Below are 22,198 nucleotides of genomic sequence, written 5' to 3' on the forward strand. Positions count from 1 at the left end.
CTCTGCTCTTCATCAACTCTCCGAGCACACACTCGGCCCCGCCCCCCAGCAGAGCGCCGATTGGCTCGCCGTCCCGTCCCTCCGCGTTCGCGAACTCCCGATTGGCTCGTCCTTCCCGCCCCCGCCCCCCTCTTCCCGCGGCTCCGGCCAATGGCGGCGCGGCTTGTGCGGAGAGGGCGGGACGAGGAGGAGGAGGAGGCGGAAGAGGAGGCGGCGGGGGTCAGAGGGGCAGAAATGGGGGAGAAGAGGGAGGATTTCTGAGAGCAAACTGCCACACTCGGCCTCTTTGTGTGTGAAGAAGCAGAAACTGGGCAGATTAGCTCGGAGGCTTCACTCACATCGACACATCAGAGACCTGTCTAACCCCACATTCTCCCTGTCTGTCTGCCTGCCTGCCTGTCTGTCTGATTTACTTCTGACTGAAGCTGCCATTTTTGTTTTTCCTCTTGAAGCTTGAATCCACAGCAGATGACAAATGTTCACGTCCAGCTGTCGCCTTTTTTCTTTTTTTTTGAGGTTATTCAGCACTAAATTGTGTTTAAAGTAGTTAAAGAAAGATCTGGAGTTAGATTCTAAGTTATAAGTAAACTGTGGGTCATCAAAACACGTTAATACGTGAGAAAAAAGAGGCATTTAGTGCTACTGTACCACATTTTATGAACTAAACTAACAAATGATTGACAGAATGAGTAAAAGATAAATTTACTTTTGTTTTATTCCTTCTCTCTTCTTTTCTTTGGATCCTCATTGGTCGCCACAACTAATGTTCAGGCTAAGTTTTGTCGTCTAGCTAATTTGGCTAACAATGTTTAGCTAACAGTAATAATTTTATTAAATAAGTATTCAGAAAGTTAACTTAATCTGAAAGCTAAAAGTTTCAGTTACTGGCCGATACGGTCATGAAATTACAATGGAAGTATTTCCTTCGCAGCATTGTGGTGAAATCTGGGTTTATTTTGGAGTATTTTACATGAATTGCCAGTTTCTCTCATCCTGTCAGCCATCTTGAATTTTTGAAAAGGCCGAGCCTGAACGTCGTTCCACATAAAATGAAACAAAATCACCAATAAAAAGCGTCATAGTTATTATTTGGCTAACCAAATACAGACATGTAAGTAAATAATGATCAAACAACTAAACATCACAACACATCGACTTATGTTCCATCACAGTTGTGAATGGATGAATGTTAAAGTGTCTTTGGTAACACGCTGCGTCTGATGACTCCTAGCAGCCTATGTGGTCTCTCATATAATCAGTTTATGAGCACAGACAGTCTGGTTGTTTACTATCACAGATATTATTCGGCACTAGATAATTAAATCCTCATTAAATCCTCAGTTGCAGCCCCTGTTTACTGATTTATTTTAGATTTGGTTGACAGGCACATGTTAGATGAGCCAAATCAACATAAGGGTATAAATAATCTCACATGGTAGCCTGTTAATAATCCCAGTTTAAGGTTTGGATCCTGGGAATGACTCTACAGGCCGCTGGGCCTCAGAAATGAGTCCCTGAGCTTGTCTAAGGATGTTCATGATATAATATAAAGGCTGAGGATGTTTACATGGACGTGTGGAGGAGCGACGACAGGCCTGCAGAGGGACTTAAACTGCTGTAAGCACAAGAAATGTGACTTTGCACACCAGGAAGGGATCAGAGAGGAGGGATCAGAGCAGAGCACCTCCAAACAACATGACAGGGTGTCTCAGATCTGTGCATCAGACATTAGTGGAAACAGAGGTCAGGATGGAAATATGCAAATAGGACTGATAGATGACATCCAACATGAACCCAGCAGCTCCTGAGGTTTAGCTCGGCAGGAAGGGATTCTGGGGTGGTGTGATGCATTTAGGTACCTACTGATACAGGAAAATAGACAACATGTGGATTGATATGTTGTTAAATGGGAGGAGCAGGCTGCTGTAAATAAACATGAACACATGGTGTGACTCTCCTGCTGTCTTTGACCTGTGGAGTGCTGCTTTTTACTGTGTTGTAGTGTTGTTGGGGGGATAATTGTTCCTGATCTGACTCGAGGTTCAGGACAGAAGCTGTTGTGTGTTGTCAGTGTGTAAATAAAAACCCCTGAAGGTCATATTTATACACACACACACACATATATATATATATATAAAATTGACTTGACTTGCTGTTTTTTTGACATAATGAAAAGTTTCAGTAAGAATTAAAACATATAAAAGTATTTAGCAGCATAGTTACCATCAAAATAACACAATTTAATAGTGATAATAATGTATTTCAACAATGTGTCAGTTATCCCAAGTTTATCCTGTGTTGTTAAATATCACCCAACTTGATTTGAGATTCTAATGCAGATCCTAACGTTTATCATTAGAGAATAAAAGGCTGAACTTGTAGGAACTTTGTCTAAAAACCAACGCTTGAATATTGGACTTTGAGGCTTTACACCTCTGGAGCTCTGTGCATTTGTTCACCACGTGTCAGACTCATGGATCTCTGTCCTGTGTTGTGTACGTGTATGTTTTCATCAGTCATATGATTGCAGGTATTGTGATTATGTGATTATTTGAACACATGGTTGGTGGTCTTTTCTGGGCCTTTGTTCCATGAATAAATAAGGACATATAGTTTTGATGGTCGCTCTAAAACATTTCCTGTCTCTGTAATTACTCATTCTTTGTGTGGTTTTCTTACAGAGTCAGCAGAGGAGTGAAAACAGGAGTTTTTTAATCAGAAGAGCTGCTCACTGACTCTTTTAGTGGCTCTGGCTCCCCTTGGCTCACTGCGCATGTCCGATCTGCTCCATCCGGGAACTTCAGAATTACCATTGACAGCCGAAGCGCAACTTTTCCCCAGGCAAAGTGAAATCAAGCCGCGGACTCGGACAAAATATAGTCCCCGTTTTTCAACTTAAAATTATCGAAAGAAAAGCGAACCCGCTCCCCCGTCGGTTCCCTCGACGCTCGGCCGTGATCTGGAGAGGAGCCCGCCGGGGCCTGAGCTCTTTCCGCCGGGTTTGGAGCACTTTTGAAGACGGGCGGAAAGTGGGTGATGAGTCCTAGCCTGTAAAAGAAGCGAGAACTTGCTTTGCAGCCTGAGTAGTTCTTCTTTCAATTGTTATTGTCGCTTTAAAAAAATCTTTAATTCACTTAAACTTCGTCTCGGCCGCGTCGAAAGTGGGACAAAAGTGCTTTTCTGGTCGGAACATGGAACTACAAGGCCTGCAAGAGGCGTTGAAAGTAGAAATCCAATGTCATCAGGTAAATGAAACATCGTGTTATTCTACCCTTATTGGTGTTGTGAGCAAGTGAGAGCAGGAGGGGAGAAAATCCGAGGGGGAGAGATGCTCCCACTCCGAGGGGAGAAACTATGCGACATGTCCGCTTATTGCTGATGTCTGCCGGCGACACAACGGCCACTTCCAAGTCCGATTAAGTGCACTTTTCGCGGCACTTTTTGCCCGTTTGCGGCGGCTCTTTTTCCGCGAGCAACAAGAATGTGGAGTGGTAATGCGGTGGTGGAGCTGTGTGGCGATCAGGACGCGACCTGAATATTTATGAGGGTGCAAAGAAACTGAGTCTCTGAGGCGATCAAACCCGCTTTGTTCCTCCCTTAAACTTGAGACACTTTTCTTTTTCGCAATTCCCGTTTCACTCCTCCATCGTTCCGCAAACTAGTTGCACAGATGAAGCAGGACCCACAGGTAAAAAAAAAAAACACCTCACGTTTTCCCGGCAGCATCTCGGCTAACCGACCGTCAGGGCAGGCGGAGCACAGAAACTTTATCAGCAGAAATCTCCCCTTCTTTTCGGTTAGCCTTGCTAGTTAGCATCCCTGTGCTTTTTGTTTGTTTGTTGTGGGATTTATCATCTCCCTCATCGTGAGTTTAACCTGTCATCACTGTGTGTGTGCTGTGTGTGTGTGTGTGTGTGTGTGTGTGTGTGTGCTGTGAAGTTTCATTGTTGTGTAAAACAAAAAAAAATTTTCATCCTGTCAATGTTCTGTTCATTTGTAGGACGGAGAGCTTAAGAGACAGATGCACGACAGGCAAACAAGAATAACAGCCCTCAGCGATAAACAAGTAAGCTTTCCCTTCTCCCAGGCTGCTTTCTGCTGCTTTCTGTGCCGCCGAGGACGCTTTTCTCCCGGCTACAACTGGCCACAACAACATGGTGGATGCGAAAGTGGAGTGTTGCTAAAAACCCCCTTTTTTTGACTGGACCCTGGTGGGCGGCGCGGCTAGCTTGACTAGCCTCCATCCCGGCTCTTGTCTCGGCACTCAAAGTTGTGTAATGTTGAAAAATTTTAGCGTCCATTTTGAGTAGGTCGACATGTTTCTGGAGAGTAACGGCGGAGGCTAATAAAGGAGCTAACTATCCGGCTCACACTTTCCAACAAGCACCTTTGTCCAAGTTTTGTCGGCTAAACCAACTATTAGCACCAAGCTCGGGTCGCTTTTTAGCCTCTTTTCCCCCATTAAACCCTCTGGTTTTGTTACTTTATACTTTAGTCTGCTGGTATTATTTCTTCTCGGTCACATGACCACAGCGGAGGCTTCTGATTGGCCCACAGCTAACGCTTTCACTTTTTTACTACCTTTATTGCTAGCAAACGGTGTCCTACATTAACTTTGAGGCTAAGCTGCTAGCCGGGCAGCAGCAGCGGTCCTGTCCGCTCCGGGTGGATGCTGAGGCAGGCAGCAGCGGTGTTCAGCACCGCGGCCAGCTCCCCCTGCTCCCCCTGCTCCCCCTGCTGCTGCTGCTGCTGCTGCACCGCCCCGCCGGTCGGTCCCAGCCCGACACACAACTTCCCCACATTAGCAAGAACAAGAAGACGAATTCAAGCAAAATAGGTCGATTTTCATCCAGCCAGTGGTTGTGTTTGTGTCTGATTGTGGACTGTGAGAGGCCTGCTCCTCTCTCTGCTTGACTTTAATCGATTTGCAGTTTCTAAGCACTTGATTTGTTGCAGTTAAACCCATTAAACTTGCTGAATGTCACAAAAAAGCATCATGGAGGGGCACAGCAGCGTGCAGCTGGTAATCCAGTTTCTAGTTAACGATGCTGGCCTCAATCCTGAATCTAAATCCTTGTTGTTTGTGTTGCTGGTGTGTGGATTTTCTTTCCCCTTCTTCTTCTTCTTTTTCTTCTTCTTCTTCTTCTTCTCTCAGTTTGGTAGTGGAAGCTTCCATTTTGAGAGAGGAAGGGGGTGGTTTCTTTCCCCCCTCTGTAACATGGAGAGGAAAAAAGTCTGCAGAGTTTCGTGCAGGAGGAGGAGGAGGAGGTGGAGGAGGGGGGGATGGGCCCCATTCATGCCTAACATTACCATTTTGATTGCTTTGATGCTGTTTTTGGTTTGGAGGGGGGGAGGGGTGGCAGGGAAAAGAGAGACAGAAAGCCCAGTCAGCAGTGCACGGCGGCGTTTTTAATCACAACACCCTGCGCTGATTTATTTCTTCTTCTTCTTCTTCTTCTTCCCCGGCCGCTACATGTGACCCTTTTCTTACTTCCTGCTGCCGAACGCTGCGTCCACACCGGGCCGGCTGCTCCAGTGGAGGTTTAACCATCATCTTGGCTAAAACTAAGCTCACTTTGAGGCTGTGTCAACATTTGCCGTGCCCCCTCATCTCTCCCCCCCCCCCCCTCTGCACCCACCCCACAACCAAAAATAAACTCGCCTTGAACTTTAAGCGGCGAGTGTTCATCAGCCGGAAACAGGAATAATTAGGTAACGGCACAAGTGTTGGAGGAAATGTCTCCTGGCTGGAATAAAAGCCTGGAGGTCATTTCATGGTCACAGTTTGAGGCCTGTGGATGGAAGTTTTATTTCCTGCCACCGAGGGAGGGGGGGTGTAAGTAAGAGCTTTTGCTAATCAGAAGGAGGATTTAATTTGGAGCTGAGCTGTGAAACGGTCTCGTCTTCCATGTGGGGAGTAAAAACAGGTTTTAATAACAACCTGTTTAGCTGCAGAAAAACAGCCAGTGTGCATCCACCTCCTCCTCCTCCACCTCCTCCACCTCCACCTCCGACAAACGGAGGAATGATTAGAAAATAGAAATAAGTGAAGTGCAGAGTAAGACGGGGAGCGTCCATGAATGTGAATGCAGTTGTACTCCCCGGCTCGTATATTCAGATTCTGTCTCAGCTTTAACATCCCGTATCGACCACCCTCATCCCTGATCGCTGTGTTTTTGGCCCTTGAAGAAGAATGGATTCATTGATTCTCCTTCACTCTGCTCCACTTGCTCTCTGTTGCATCATGGCATCAGTTTTTACTGACTTGTCAGGTAGACTGAAGTTGTTTTTCTTCCTTTTTTATTATTTTATTTTATTTATTTTTTTGGAGACAGTTCTGCTCCATTTATTGTTTTATTTATCGCTGTAAAGTAGATCGCCATCGATCAGCAGCTCCTGGAGAAAACTCTCAGATGGATTTATCTCCCGAGGACAGTCGCGTCGAGCATCTTATTTCTTACATTTGTGCAGTCTTTCTGCTCTTGAGGAGTTTTCACATTTAACTTGAAACAAAGGCCGCAGCTACTTGACTTGAAAGATTTCCAATGCCAGTAGTAAAGTCCTTTCAAAGGCAGCATCCGTAACCATGGATACGCCTGCCTCGATCACATTCACTGTGTGTGTGTGTGTGTGTGTGTGTGTGTGTGTGTGTGTACACCTCATTAAGGCTTTTTTTTTTTTTTTAAGTTTCACAGAGCAACATCTATACAGGGAGTGTATTTTTCATGTTTTTAATGGTGGTATAAATGCTCACATAGTGGACATATGAGTTATAGCTGCCGTGCATTTGTCATATCGGAGTGCTTGTTTGATCCACTGACAGGCTCAGAGTGTTATTCTAAGTGTGTGACAGCATCATGGAAAGGATCCCTACAGAGAGAGACCTGGAAGATCCTTTTGGTTTAACCACAAACAGCACACACACCAGACTACATTCACTAAAACAGGGATTTTACACTGTAGTAGCTGGTCTACAGTTGTCTCGATCGGTGAGTTAGTTTGCGTTATTGTGTGACTTTAGTTAGTTAGTTTTATTGTGTGTTATACAAACATTGTGTTGAACCTGATCTAACTTTTTAAAAACACCAACCGAGGCGGCAGCAGCAGACCAGCAGCTCCCGTGTTCTCTGAGGTAAAATTAGTGATTTGGTCAATGGAGTCTGGTGTGTTTGCAGAGAGCGCTTTTCTGATGACAACAAATCCTGCAATGAATATTGGGTCTTTTTTTAATGCTAAATCAGTGTGGATGTGTGTGTGTGTGTGTGTGTGTTACGTTACCTGTGACGGCTCCTGTTTATTGGTTGACATGCAGAGAAACTGAGAGGCCAAAAGTCAATTCACAATTTAAAGTAAGGAGTTTTTAATAATCAGCGTTGTTGTGATGGGAAACGGTGTGTTTCTGGATGGTTGGATATCCAGGGCTGTGCTGCGTTTAAAGGTCATGACTAACGCCATGCGTCCCAGTTCCATACTGTTTACCGAGGCCCTGAAGTACACACCAAGTAGTACCAGTACTGAGCCTGTTGGTGTACGAGGAAGTAATGCATCAGAGAGTGCTGTCACATGGTCTGGTTTCCAGTGTTTGTACTGGGTCACCTGCTGAAGGCCGTCAGCAGGTGACACCAAAACAGGAAACACACACACACACACACACACTGAGTGTCATGTGACCCTCTATTAACAACAACTACAGTGCATTTAATCATGTTAATTCTTTCATCGCAGCGTCCTCGTCTCCTCGCTTTAATTGGGACTATTTCTGGCTCAACACACTTCGTGCACAGCCTTGGCACGGGTGCTGGAAATCCTTGACAATGCTAGAACTTGAATGTGGCGTTCTGAAGGTTTGGAAAGTGCTTGAAAGCAGTTTGCTTTTTAGATAAACAAACGACAGAAGTTTGAGTGAGATTAATTGATTTTTTTTTTAGTGTGTATTTAAGTTATCTCAGCCATGAGATGCTGGAAAACCTTGAAAACACTTAAAGTGCTTGAATTTCGCTTAAGGAAGCTGTAGTTTCTGTCCCTGTTGTATACGTAGCATCCTCCTGCTCCTGGGCCGTGTGCTGCTGCTGCTGCTGTTTATTACTAAAGTTGGTTTTACACTATCTGTGCAGCGGCTGTGAAAATGTTTTTCTGAGGATTTACCAGTTTGTTGCACCGGTTTTATTCCACTCTGTCGTCCAGCTGTGAGCAGCTGCTCTCTCTCTCCTTTTTGTGTGCTGCATTGTGGGAAAAAAAAAAACATCATATATTTACATGCGCTCAGGAAACCAGGTTCCTCTGAGACATGGGTGCACATGCTCTGTGGTAACCTGGCCAGTGTAAAATCTGTGTAGAGAGGCAGCAGCTTAGTAATCAGATGTCTCCCCCCGACCTTATTTTGGAGTGTTTTAGTGATCCGAGAGGCTTATTCTGTGTCGGGGTATTACAGAGAGGGAAATATCTGGGCTGTGGAAACCGACTTAGTCAGATTTAAAGAATCCACTTTTCTGTTCAATTATTTGGGAATAAAAGGCTTCGTGTGGCTGTGCAGCGACGTCTCCTTTCATCCTCACTGTCTTTGTCATGCTCGCATGTAAAAAGACGATTTAGAGGCGCCGCTACCTGAGCACACGGCCAGGAAATCATCTCACTCCGGGAGAAATGGAGCTGGGAAATAAAGTTCCTCTAATCTGATCCCACCCTGAGTGCACAAACCAGGTCCTTCACATCCATCTCAGTAACCAGCTGAATGCCAAACACTCCAAGTCTTCTGACTTTAGCATCAATGCTAATGTTTTCAACTGTATTTCAGTTTTGTTTTGCATCGTGAATCCACTGATGTGAGTACGTGGAGCAAAGAAATGACCACAATAAGCCTAAATACACTTAAACATGTCGTACATCAGTGGAGAAGGTGAAGGAGGCCGAACTCTGATATTCATGTAGTTTAAACTTAAAGGAGAGCTTCAGTATTTTAAAGCAGGGCACATTTTGGTGTCTAAACGGCTGCTTGTTTGATCCACTGACAGGCTCAGAGTGTTATTCTAAGTGTGTGACAGCATCATGGAAAGGATCCCTACAGAGAGAGACCTGGAAGATCCTTTTGGTTTAACCACAAACAGCACACACACCAGACTACATTCACTAAAACAGGGATTTTAGCTCGCAGAATACAGGAGCTACTGGTTTCCTGCTGCCACCATCACTTGGTTAGTTTGGTGTTTTAAATGGTTTATTCAGAACCAACACAACATTTTTGTAACACACAATAACACAAAGTCACACAATAAGACAAACAAGCTTAACTGATCGAGGCAGCAGCACCTGTGTTCTGAGAGGTAAAATGACTGGTTTTGTCAATGGAGTCTGGTGACAGTGAAGAGATTTAACCTACTGGTCCTTAACATCATGTACACACTACACATAATGAACGGATTAGAGTCCCCGAGGTGTTTAATGCCAAGAAGGTTTTAGTGTTTTCACCGCGTCCCTGAATGGTCCATAATCTGAATTTTTCTCTCCTCCTTGATAGTAAGTTGTGTAATGAGAGATCAGCACTCAGAATTCATTTAGCTACTTATGGAGGAGCCGTGTTTCATAAAACTGGAGCGAGTCAGAGGAAACTCAAGCAGAGCTAATGAAGAAGCCACAGCTCGGCTTCAGTTTGACCTCTGCCGGCTCCTTTACGGCCGCTGTTCAGTTGGGAGGTATTTGGATTCGGGTGGGAGTGAACGTGTTGCAGTTTAGGGCAACGGCTTCGATTTCTAACAAAGGTAAATAACTCCTGTTGCCATGAGGGACTGGGGTAAAGTGTACATGTGATTTGCAGGCTGTCCACAGGTCCTGGAATTTCTGGAAAGTCATGGAATTTGAACACAAACAGCCGTTTTATGGCTCTATTCAAACACACCAGACTCCATTGGAAAAAATGATGATTTTACATGTGAAATGCTTGTTTGCAGATTCCTCTATCAGTTAGTTTGTTTATGTTTTTGTGTGACTTTGGTGTTTTGGAGGTTTAGTTCAGGTCCAAGACAACATTTATATAACACCCAATGCCACAAACACTCCAACAAATTGAGGCAGCAGTAGACCAGCAACTCCTGCGTTTTGTGAGGTTAAATCGTTGATTTTGTGAATGAGGTCTGGTGGCTTGGAAGAAAGTGATATAATGGCTGTTTGTGGTCCTTACAGGTTTATCTCTGTGGGGATTCCTACCACTTCTAGTGCCTACCAGTGTTTGAACATGTACCAGAATATGTACAAATAGAGCCCAGGTTCAAAAACACTGGTGTTCTCCTTTTAAACTGTGATATTTAAAAAGGTCTAATAGAGTTTAACTTGGGGAACCTGCTGTTTGCTCTTACAGCGCTGCAGGTGACATTAAAGCTTGTGTAACTTGTACAGAAACCGTCTCCAGTCCTGTTAAAAGCCATTTAAAGACAACACCGTCTCTTCTTTCTGCACTAATTTCCTTTTTGCACATACATTAGTCAGCAAGGGTCAGCGGTCGGCCCGCTGTACTGTGTCATACATCAGCTCTGCTCAGTAATTGGACATTTGAGAGGCTGGAGAAGCTGTTGGTCGTCTCTGGTGGGAGGCGGCGAGGCCGGCTGCTCCTTCCATCCCCCCATCCATACATCCCTCCACCCCCGGCCTCCCCCTGCTGGGCCGGGGTAAAGATTTCAGGCAGTGGAAGTCACATTTGGCCATGTGAGGACAGAGGACAGGCTTTTTTCTCTCTCAGCGGTCGCACGCAGTCCAGCGAGCGGGCCGACTTTCCCAGCAACTCCACCCAAACTCGGGCTAATCCCACGACGGCTCATTACAGGCTCCTGCAGGGCTGATTAAACCAGAGGAAGGTTTAGGGATTTCTGCTGGACTAACTCGTGGTTTTACAGAGCAGATTGGTGTAAAGGACCAGGGTTCCCTACAGGCACACACACACACACACACACACACACACACACACACACACAGCTTTTCTTGTGGATCTATACATTTAAACAACTTTCTCCCTTAATTCAACCTACTGTCTTTCTTCTTTCGTCTCTAAAAGTGAAGGAAGCTTTTACTTACTTAATTACTGCACCAACATGGCCTCAAACTTCTACTCACTTCTTCTCACAGTGTTTGTCAGTGTGCAGGATGTTCGCAGTGGAAAACGTCCAAATGAGGAGTGCCTCAAAGAGTAACTCTTGTATTTCAAAACTTTGGCTCTATTTGTACATATTTAGGTGTCTAAATGACTGGTAGGTAGTAAAAGTGTTGGAACTGGTCCAGTAGATCACCTCCTTTTAGCCACCGACAGGCTCAGAGTGTTATTCTAAGTGTGTGACAGCATCATGGAAAGGATCCCTACAGAGAGAGACCTGGAAGATCCTTTTGGTTTAACCACAAACAGCACACACACCAGACTACATTCACTAAAACAGGGATTTTACGTGGCCTGTGGCTTTCTTGATTAGTTAGTTAGTTTGTGTTATTGTGTGTTTGGGGCTGCAGAGGGTTGGTTCACATCCAACATAATATCTACATAACCCACAATAACACAAACAAACTAACAAACAGAAACAGCAGCAGAGCAGCAGCTCCTGTGTCCTGTTCTCTAAAATCCCTGTTTTAGTGAATGTAGTCTGGTGTGTGTGCAGAGAGCGATATAACGGCTGTTTGTGGTTGTGGATCCTTTCCATGATGCTGTCACACACTTAGAATAACACTCTGAGCCTGTCAGTGGATCAAACAAGCTCTTTTAGTGGACCTACTCCTTTAATCTTGTTGGGAAATTTGTGGTTTGCATGGACGTGTGTGTGTGTGTGTGTGTGTGTGTGTTCAGCAGGGACGGCCAACTAAAGGGCACCCACATATCACTCGCACGAAGCAGCAGATCCCCGTTCAGCCTCAGAGGACATAAATCTGCCCTCTTTTGTCCTCGTGCTCTTGAGTCTGCAGCAAATCGTCCTTTTTTTTTTGTTTGCTCTTTTTAATCATTACTGGGAGGCACGCTCAGCTTTAATTAAGAGCAACATAGCAGGAAACCCTGCGATGACTCTTCCTGAGGGAGGGCGGTCTGTCGGTCGGTCTGTCTGTCTACCGGCGCTGCTCTTCCTCGCCGCATGCCTTCACATCTGACGGCTCCTCTCCAGTCGGAGGCCATTAACGGCAGCTTGTTTTTGGAGTTAAAAGGTCGTTCCTGCCTCAAATGAGGTTAAAATTGTTGAGCCTTCCAGCAGCTCACCGGGGCGTCTGCATCAGTGTTTTAAGCCACGTTATCTTAAATCGAATTGTGATTGATTCCTGGAGTTGGTCTGAAAGCGCCTGGAAGGAAGGACGGGAGTTAGGGAATTACAAAAGCTTTTAAAGGAACAGTCTGGCATTTTAGGAAATCCTTATATTTGACATTTTAGAGACGAGAAGATGGATATCAGTGAAGCTTTTTCCTTTTCTTTTTTTTTTTTTTTTTTGATTGCTGCTAAGCTTTTTTCAGAATAAAAGCCCTCTAGCAGCTCAAAGGCCGGAATCCATCCAGCTCCCCACAGGCTTTTAATTTGAAACATCTGCAGGAAATATTAGGTTTCATTATCGATTGGGGGGGGGGGGGAGAAAAACGGCAAAGTAGAAGCAACTTGTAATGTTTTCAGCTGTGGTGGAGGGCAGGACACGAGTCTGTTGTACTGATGGAGAATTAAATGATACAGTTTCTGTGAACTGTTATAATCAATGTTTTGATGTATTTATCAAGACATTTATTTGAGAATTTATGGCTACAGCTTGTGTGAGAAGGTGGCATTTTAATCCTTCATTACAGACAGTAAAGCGATGCAACAAAGGCCTCTGTGGTTCACATCCTGGTGTCTAAATGAATATGAAAAGTGTTAGAATTGGTCCAGTAGATCCACAAACAGCTGTTATAGCACTCTCTGCAAACACACCAGACTCCATTCACAAAATCAGTGATTTTACTTCAAAGAACACAGGAGTTGTTCGTGCGTTGTTGCCTCTTTGTTTGTGTTATTGTGGGTTATATAAACATCATGTTGGATCGGAACGAACCCTCTTCAGCCCCAAAGTCACACAATAACACAAACTAAGTAACTGATCAAGAAAGCGGTAAACCTACATATGTCGTGTAAAATCCCTGTTTTAGTGAATGTAGTCTGGTGTGTGTGCTGTTTGTGGTTAAACCAAAAGGATCTTCCAGGTCTCTCTCTGTAGGGATCCTTTCCATGATGCTGTCACACACTTAGAATAACACTCTGAGCCTGTCAGTGGATCAAACAAGCTCTTTTAGTGGACCTACTGTGATCAGGTGCAGTTGTCCCAAAGGATCACGTTGCAGCCATTGCAGCCCATTTGGTGACTCTATTGGACCAATTCCAACACTTTTTGTTGACCCAAATATGTAAATCACTGGAGTTACCCTTTAACTCTTTAGCCTCTGCAACAAATCTGGCCGTTTTTCTGAGCAGCCTTGTTCTGAAGCCATTAAAGTCGGGCTGGTGAACAGGTTGCAGACGAGCTGCTGCAGCTCTTTCAGGCCTTCCTCCTCCTCCTCCTTCTTCTCCTCCTCCTCCTCCTCCTGCTGCTCTCCAGGCCGGGCTTGTATCATCCTGCAGCCGTGGATCCGTGTGACGGCGCCTTATTACTGAACAGCGAACAGTCGTTTGCAGAGACTGTGAGAAAAGTGCTGATGTAGCTGGGCTGGCAGGCGGAGGGAGCAGAGAGGCAGCGATGAATTAACCCATGTTGACTGCCATGCTGCTGTTTCTCTCAGCAAAACACTCCGTCACCCCCCTCCACCAGCAACAGGGTGTCATGTAAAGAAGGAGCAGCAGTAAAGCGGTTTATTTTCCTCACAGGAGCATCATCGCTCTCGTTGTGCAGAGAATCCTAAATCAGTGGATCACTCACACTTCCCTTAACGGCCTGCTAAACCACCATATTACATCTTTTCCATTAGTGAGTTCTGCTCGGCTCACTGTTGTTCTGGACGTCGTGGAAACGCTGTAATCTGTTATTATTACAGCTCCGTTTTACTGCTTTATCCGCACAAACCGGCTCTATTCTTTTAAATATTTTAGCTGCATCCTATTAAAACGGGCTCCGGCAGTTACTCACTTTTATGGGCCGCTGTTCGGTCGACGTGGAGGAAAGAGAGAAGCGTTTTCCTCTGCGTCGTACACGCCGCCATGATTTAACACTCTTTCTTCTGTCCCCTAAAACGGCCTGAGACTTAATCTGTGGGCCTGATGATCACCGGGTCGTCCCAGAGCCCCAAATGTTTTGTCTAAAACTCAAAGATCTTCAGTTTATGAATCGATTGTGAAAACGGTCGATGGATGAATCCGCTAAGCGTCGGCGCTTCATTCATCACTGATCCATAAATGCTTTTGTAAACTGGGACTTTTATCTGCAACTAAAATGACTGATTACTTTGAAAAGTACTTTTTATTCCCACAAGGCTCTGATTTTATCTCCTGATGAAGGTTTCCTGCTAAAATTAGGACTTTATTCTTATTTTTGGTCATAAAAGTTCATTTTATTTTCACATCATTGACTTTTTCCTGTAAAATCACAACTTAATGATCTTCCTGAAATAATGAATTAAGAATTTTCTTTAAATATTTGATTATTTCTGTGAGATGTACTTCATAATATTTATATTTTACTGTATGATAAAGATAAAATTAGGACTTAATTTATGATATTATGACTTGGTTTTGTAAAAGTACAACCTGATCCTCACGTATGACCTTTTTCTAAGTATTAATATTATTGTTTTTAGGAAACAACTCAAAGATGATGGCTCACTGATGTTATCTCCTGATGAAGCAGTTCTTACACTATCCATGTGACTTATGACTTCTCTCACGATAGTTTCTGATAAAATGACAACATTATGATGATGTCATGTAAAATTATGACTTAATTGTTATGATGCGACTCTTTTCTTGAAGAATTATGACTTTGCTCTTAAACTGGGCCTTTTTCCCCTTTAAATAAAATGACTAATTACTATATCCTGCTATAATTAGGGCTTAAGTGATGCTCTTTGGACGTATTCCTGTAAACCGGCGCTCTGGCCGCCGTGTGTGACCTCAGTCTGTGATGTTTCATGACAGTGGAAGCAGGTTTTTCTGTTTAGAAACAAGGAATAACACATTCATGCTCTCACCAGTCCGACTCTGTGTTGTATAAATAGAAGAGAAGCACTATTTTCAGGCTCTGTGTGTCAGACCGTTCCCTCGTGGGTTTAACTGGTCTGAACTGGTCCGGCTGAACACGGAAAGCAAAGACGAGTGTGTGTGTGTGTGTGTGTGTGTGTGTGAGACACGAATCAAGTTTTTATCCAGTTTGAATGGTTCCCTGAATCTCACACATGATGTTTTATCAGTTTAAAGATGATTTTAAAGTCAGTGAAGTCTCAGTTTGTGGTGAAGATGATAAAGAACCATTTAGTTTGGTTGCTCAGTGAGCTTCATCCTCTGGTCGCCTGCTAGCTAGCGAGCTAACTATGCTACGTATCATGTGCTAATATAACGCTGTCCTCTGTCACTTTTAAAGTCAGTTTGTGGTGAAACTGTTGAAGTATCAGACAGACAATAAACACCCAGACGTGTGCCGGCGGCGCTGAAGCTGCTCTGTGGGTGTGTTTGGTGTGAGGATGTGGTCCAGCAGCATCTGATGAAACAAACCCTCTGTTATTTTAGATCCATTTAAACAGGGACAAGCTAACATGCTAACACCTGCTGAGGTCTAATGTGGCATCTTTAGGGGTTTTAAACAGACTGAATAGTTCTTTAGATGAATAAATACTACCAGCAGCAGACATTCAGACTGATGTGAGTAGATTTAATGTGCCACAGTGGATGCTAGGATGCTGGAAAAGCTTGAAAATGCACCTTGAAAAGTGCTTGAGTTTGACCTTGGGGGAGGAATTGGACCCCTGACACTAATACTGCTATTCTCTGAGCTAATGTGGCTGATTCTGATGTCCGTGCAGTCGTGCTGGCTGGTGTTTTGTACCCGTTAATGTTGTGTATTTCTTGCCTGAGTGCTGTGCAGCAGGGCTGAGACACTGCAGGATGGTCTGTATGTGGAGCACATGGCGGCAGCTTGTGGAGGTCAGCTGACCCGCGCTGTCAGATCTGAACGGCTTCAGTCTGTCTGCTCCACGGCCGAGCGGGCGAGCGAGCGGCCGGCCGGCGTAGTGATGAGCTGGAGGGAATAAAGCTGCTCTCATTTGTTTCCTCTGTGTGCCGAGCCTCAGTCACAGGCCTCGCCCTTAATGAACTTCCTCACATTTTCTCACCCCGGTATCGTAGCAACACGTTTTATCACCGTCCAGTCACCTGGGCCTCAGCTTTGTTTGTGTGTGTGTGTGTGTGTGTGAGAGAGAGAGAGAGAAAATGACTATTCCTGTATTTCTATTCTTGTACAAACCAGTCACTCTTGTTCCCAGACCTTCACAATAAAAGCATCTATGGATTATTGGATGTAAATTTTAGAGTTTTTAGGAGAACTGCACTGTTTCTAACCCTGGGTTCTATCTGTTTCATATCCTGGTGTCTGAATGACTGAAAGGATCTTCCAGGTCCAGGGTATTACTGACCAAACAGCCGTTATATCGCTCTCTGCACACACACCAGACTACACTCACTAAAACAGTCATTTTACTCTGGAGTTTATTATCTATCTCCGCCTCGATCTGGTAGTTTTCTTGTGGTATTGTGTGATTTAAGTGTTGTAAATGGTTAGTTAGGATCCAACACACATATTTGTGTATCACACAAAAACACAATCAAACTAACTAATCAAAGCAGCAGCAGAGCAGCAGCTCCTGTGTCCTGTTCTCTAAAATCCCTGTTTTAGTGAATGTAGTCTGGTGTGTGTGCTGTTTGTGGTTAAACCAAAAGGATCTTCCAGGTCTCTCTCTGTAGGGATCCTTTCCATAATGCTGACACACACTTGAAGCACTTTTAGTGGATCTGCTTTGATCAATTTTGATTGTAAATTAAATCTGGCTGAGGTGATCTACTGGACTAATTCCAACACTTTTTATACCAGAAGATGTTGACAAAGGGTCCAGGCCTAAAAATACCCTTTTAAAGGTTTTCCATAGAAGTGCACACAGGTTTCTGTTCGCTGTCAGATGGGTCGTAATCATTCATATTGTTCATACTGAGTCTTCCTCCTCCTCCTCCTCCTCCTCCCACTCGTCCACGTCTCGGCCGTCCAGCTGACTGACACCATGAGTAACGTCTCCCTGATGAGAGGCGAGCAGATTCCTTGACACGGAAGCGAGTCGTGTGTGCGAGTGCTTTCGGGCAGAACAGATTACAGTTCAGCTCAGGTTTGAGTCACCGCTTATCTGTCAATCAGCCGCAGACAGCGGGCCGAGCTCCTGTTTCTGTCCCGCAAACCAAATCAGAACGTGTTGCTGGGTCTTATTAACCTCCTCGACTCTGTCGTTTCCTCTTAAGTAGCGTTAAATAAAAAAAAATATGTATTTTTGTGCCACTTATTGTTTTGTTCTTGTCCGTTCAGAGCAACGTTCACACCACAGACTCCATGTTTCTGTGGGTTTTGTCATTTTCAGCCCGACGGAGGTTCGTAAAGTTTTTCACAATTTCAAATAAAGTTCTGTCATTTTGAATAATGTTCAGACAAACGAAAAGAGCCTCTAAAAACATTTAAATCAAAATTAAATCAAAACGTAATGATATCATAACAGTAGAGTTAACTCAAGGCTCACTTACTGCTTTTCTGTTACAGCTGTATGTCATGGACTTCCTCCACTGACGGAGCTAATTTCATTCAATCCAGTCCAACTTTATTTATAAAGCAATCACAGCAATAATAAAAGCAACAGGACAACAACAAGAACATGATGATGTGATTTTATGACAAGAGAGCGACTGAATGCTCAGGAAAAAAGCAAGTAAGGGGACATTGAGTTGTTGTTATTATTTCTATCAAACAATGAACTTAAATGCTCAGAATTAGACGTAAACATCCAAACTACAATAATTAGTCCGTTAGTCCAGTGGTTTGTGAGAAGATGGCGGCTCAGCGAGTGTTTATACTGAAGCCTGCGGTGTCTTTTATTAAATAAATGTCTGTGAGGAAAAAGGCCCAGTTTAGTCCGATCAGACGTCCCAGCATGCTTTGTTTCAGTATGCACACTTGCTGTTGTGTACTTCAGGAACCCGTCGTAAACACTGAACGCTGCTTCCTTATGAATGAGCCAGAAACCCGCCGGAGGCTCCATGAACTCACCTTCAACGCTGTGATTTAAAGGACATTTCTGACTTTTTTCTCAGAGATTAGAATCGGGTCCTTGTAGAAGCATTTTTCATTCCTGTAAAGGGCACAGCATTAGGAAAAAGGCAGCCGTATTGACTTTTCCTTGATAAGCTTTTCCAGCTCCTCTCTGTGTGTTGATAACCGAGCGGAGTGGCGGCGGCGGCGGTGGCGGCGGGCTGAGGCTTCGGTCAGCAGCTTACCGGCTGACAACACCGCTGTGCACAGTCAGCAGCGGGACCCGGCCAGACAGACCCACTTTATCATCAAACGCTGAGCCGCAGCATCTCAACCCCGCTTTGTGGCAGATTATTGTGACAGTTACCATGACAGCAGCATCTGAAATGTCTTCATGCGATATTTCAGCGAGGAGATGTCCTCAAAACTTCACAAGTGACAAAACTTTGTGCCTTAAAGCTGCATTTTGAAAGACATTTATGTAACAACACAGCAATCTAATCTGAATCCTAATCCTAAACTGGGAAAAAAGAAACATTGGAAAGTATAAGCTTTATTAGGGTTTAAGAAGAGCAAGATTTAAGTGTTTCTTTGGAAACCGTTTGTCATGTGAGCATTTTTTTAGATTTTTAAAGGGTAATTCAGCATTGTTTTTGAAACCTTGGCCCTTTTTATAAATAATCTGTTGTCTAAATAACTGGTAGATCAACACACCAGACTCCATTCACAAAAACAGCAATTTTACCTCAGTGTTTTAGAAGGTGAGTCCAATCTGAACTAGCAGCTTAAAAACACCTGAAAAGTCAAACAAAGCAGCATGTTCTGAAAAACAGCAAAGTAGAAGCTACTGGAAGATAATCTGTGAGTGGGGAGAAACGGATTAACAAGCTTTTAGATTACTGTTGAGCTACCAGCCAATTAAACTCAACACTTCCTGCAGCGATGCTTCATATTAAACGTCATATTTTGTCTCGTTGACGGTAATTTAACTGCAGTTGAAAAAACAGCAAAGTAGTGAATGAAAACATTGTTAAAGCAGATGGTTGTTTTACTAAAGCAAACAGGATACTGGATGAATTTGTTCATCAGGAAGTGGTTATTATTTGTTTGTGTGGACCAGGCTTTTATTTGAGACCATTAATCGTTTTATAGATCAGCTGTGCAGGGAGTGCACGGGCTTCTGGGATGTCCTGGAATAAGGAAAGTCTTCTCCAGACGGGGAATGTTGGGACATTTTTAATCTTTTAAAAAAGCAATTTATTTTTTGGTACATTTTGTAATTTTCTTCTTCGGGTTGTTTCCAGTTAAAGGCGAGTTTTTAAAATGATGTTTTTGCTGTCATGTTGCGTTTATAGGTCACGGAAAGTCGAGCGCTGACTGTAGTCTGTTTGAATTTCTGTCTCCCATCTGCCACCAAACTTGACCTTCAAAATAAAACCCACGTCTCCCCGCCGAGCGACGGTCCCCGGACAGGAAGTGAGATCTCCGGGTTTGCGGCGAGCGTCTCCGGCATGTGATAGGTTAAAGGGAAGCGTGTAGGCTGGGGGGGGGGGGACATGCCGCACACGTGTGATTGAATTAACCCGCAGACTGACAGGGTGACGGGCTGTAGCGGCCTGCTGCTCCCATAACCCCCTTCACCTCCATCTGTCAGGCCGAGGGGAGCTTCGCTGTCCGAGGCCCACAGCCAGTCTGCACCACGTCAGGGATCCTGCGGCTGCTTTCCTAAACGGGTTTCGTACCTCGATGACGAGTCAGGAAACTGACGCCTGCAGACTTTTATGTGGCGATTCTTTCTGCTTCTGCAGCTTCGAACACCGAACTCCAGATTTAAGATGAAACCTGAAAATGTCTGAATGTGGATGGGGGCCAACAAACGGCTTCACCCATAACAAAACCGTCTGATATCTCATCTGATTTATATTTTTATTAAGAACCCAACGCTGACAAAATAAGTGCAGCGCCGTGAAAAGTTCAAGGTTTTCCTCCAAAATAAAATAACAGGAAGTACCTTTTTTTAAAGACTCGAGTCCTTCTGCCGACGCCGACTGTGGCTTTAGCTGCAGACACTTCCAACAGGTGCTGGAAATCCTTGAAAGAAGCCTGGATTTTAACGTGGTGTGTTCAAGGCCTGTGAAATGCATTAAAATGTGACTGAGCAGTTGGCTGCAGTCAAAGAGAGGCTGTTTTGATTCACCTCGGCTGTAAAGGTGCTGGAAAAGCTTGGAAACGCACCTTGAAAAGTGCCTGAATCTCCCTTTTGTAACGTCGTCAGGTTATGATTAATTCAATCACACACAACTTTATTTAATTCTGCAGGAGTTTTGCTCGTAGACGCGTTTTATTTAAAGCTTTTCGGCGTGTCTGTGCTCGACCAAACGGACTAAATGAGGCACTGGAAAGGATTCTGATTCGATTAAAAGGCTTTTGAATTCATCACGACTGGTTTGTGTAACTCGCTGCAATCGCTCGCTGAGCCTCTTTCATCCGTCCGTCTGGAAAAAGTGAAGCGTGTTTCTCCGCCGCAGCTCCTGGATGTTGAAATTTCAGGAGTTATAGAAAGTTAAACACGATTAATTTCTCAGTATTCCCTGAACTACGGCTCCCATGCTGCCTCGGCCTCCAGTTTTCAGTTTTCGTGAGCAGACTGTCGACGCTGCAGCAGCCTTCAGTCCTGCACAGACCCACAGCAGCTGGGCTCACGTGGCTCAAACAGACAAAGAGAACTACAACTCCCAGCGGTCATCCCCTCACAGTGTACCCAGTCACGTAATGCAGTCCTAGTTTTGGTCGTATCCCTTTAGAACGACACCACATGAGCTTTTTAACCTCTAATCTGTCTGTTGCTGAGCTTTGGGTTGTTTTTATGACACAGATGAGTGTCTCCTATCAGAACGTACTGTGTGGTAAAGTCATCGGCTGTAGACGTTGATGTTTCATAAATGTTGTTCATGAATTCAGTGGCATATTTTCTATCATCTATCCTCTCAATAACTCCTCATTGTTGTTGTTGTTGCCTGTCGAGATCAAACTGCAAGATCATTTTTGTTTGAAAGAGAATATCGCTCTCTTCACAGCCACCAGACTCCACTCACAAAAACAGTCATTTTACCTCGGAGAACACAGGAGTTGCTGGTCCACTGCTGCATCAATCGGTTAGTTTGTTTGTGCTATTGTGTGTCTGAATTAACTCTTTAAAACACCAAAGTCACACAATAACACAAATAATCTGACTGATGGAGGCAGCAGCTCCTGTGTCCTGTTCTCTAAAATCCCTGTTTTAGTGAATGTAGTCTGGTGTGTGTGCTGTTTGTGGTTAAACCAAAAGGATCTTCCAGGTCTCTCTCTGTAGGGATCCTTTCCATAGTGTTTGGTGGCTGCTGGCTGAGGTGATCTACTGGACCAATTCCAACACTTTTAGTACCTACCAGTCATTTAGACACCAGGATGTGTTCCCTCCAGTAAGAAGTGATGAGTTCTAGTTGTTAGAGTGAGCGGCTCAGACTGGAAGTGAGTTTCTGAGCTCCACACTCTCTCCTGCTTTTGTATAAACTGGGCTCCTCTTTAATCTTTTATTTATCCTCCCAACTAAAGAGGTCATCCCGATTAAACATTGAGCGAGAGTTTGGGGAGTTTAGGAGGAAGTAGAAGAAGAAGAAGAAGAAGAAGACGACTGATGGGGGCAGAGAGTCGTTGTGTTGCTGCCAGGGATTAACCATCATCTCCTGTCCCGGGCCCTTTCCCTCAAACTGGAAGTGATCTGACGGAGTGCTGAGATCGACGGGATTAAATCTGAGAGGAAACAAACAATTAGCAGCAGCAGCAGAAGCCTGGTGCTGTAATTAAACCAGCGCTTATTAATACCAGCACCGACACGGGCCTGTCGTCAGTCAGCGTGGGCTCCGTCTCCAGAGCTGCTGAATCAGCCCCTCCTCAGCATCCTGACCCCTGATTG

The 22,198-nt window shown here is 44.4% G+C and overlaps 1 protein-coding gene across 1 annotated transcript in view; it reads left to right on the plus strand.

The window, feature by feature from the left end:
- Positions 1–3,121: 3,121 nt before the first annotated feature.
- phf21b (PHD finger protein 21B) overlaps positions 3,122–22,198 on the plus strand; it is a 79,396-nt gene continuing 60,319 nt past the window's right edge. The window contains exons 1-2 of the mRNA XM_070854205.1: positions 3,122–3,245; positions 4,001–4,066. Of these exons, the coding sequence (XP_070710306.1) occupies positions 3,192–3,245; positions 4,001–4,066 (120 nt within the window). The 5' untranslated portion in view covers positions 3,122–3,191. The remainder of the gene's footprint in view (positions 3,246–4,000; positions 4,067–22,198) is intronic.

This window comes from Pempheris klunzingeri, chromosome 22 (assembly GCF_042242105.1).
Source record: "Pempheris klunzingeri isolate RE-2024b chromosome 22, fPemKlu1.hap1, whole genome shotgun sequence".
In the NCBI taxonomy this organism is placed as follows: Eukaryota; Metazoa; Chordata; class Actinopteri; order Acropomatiformes; family Pempheridae; genus Pempheris; species Pempheris klunzingeri.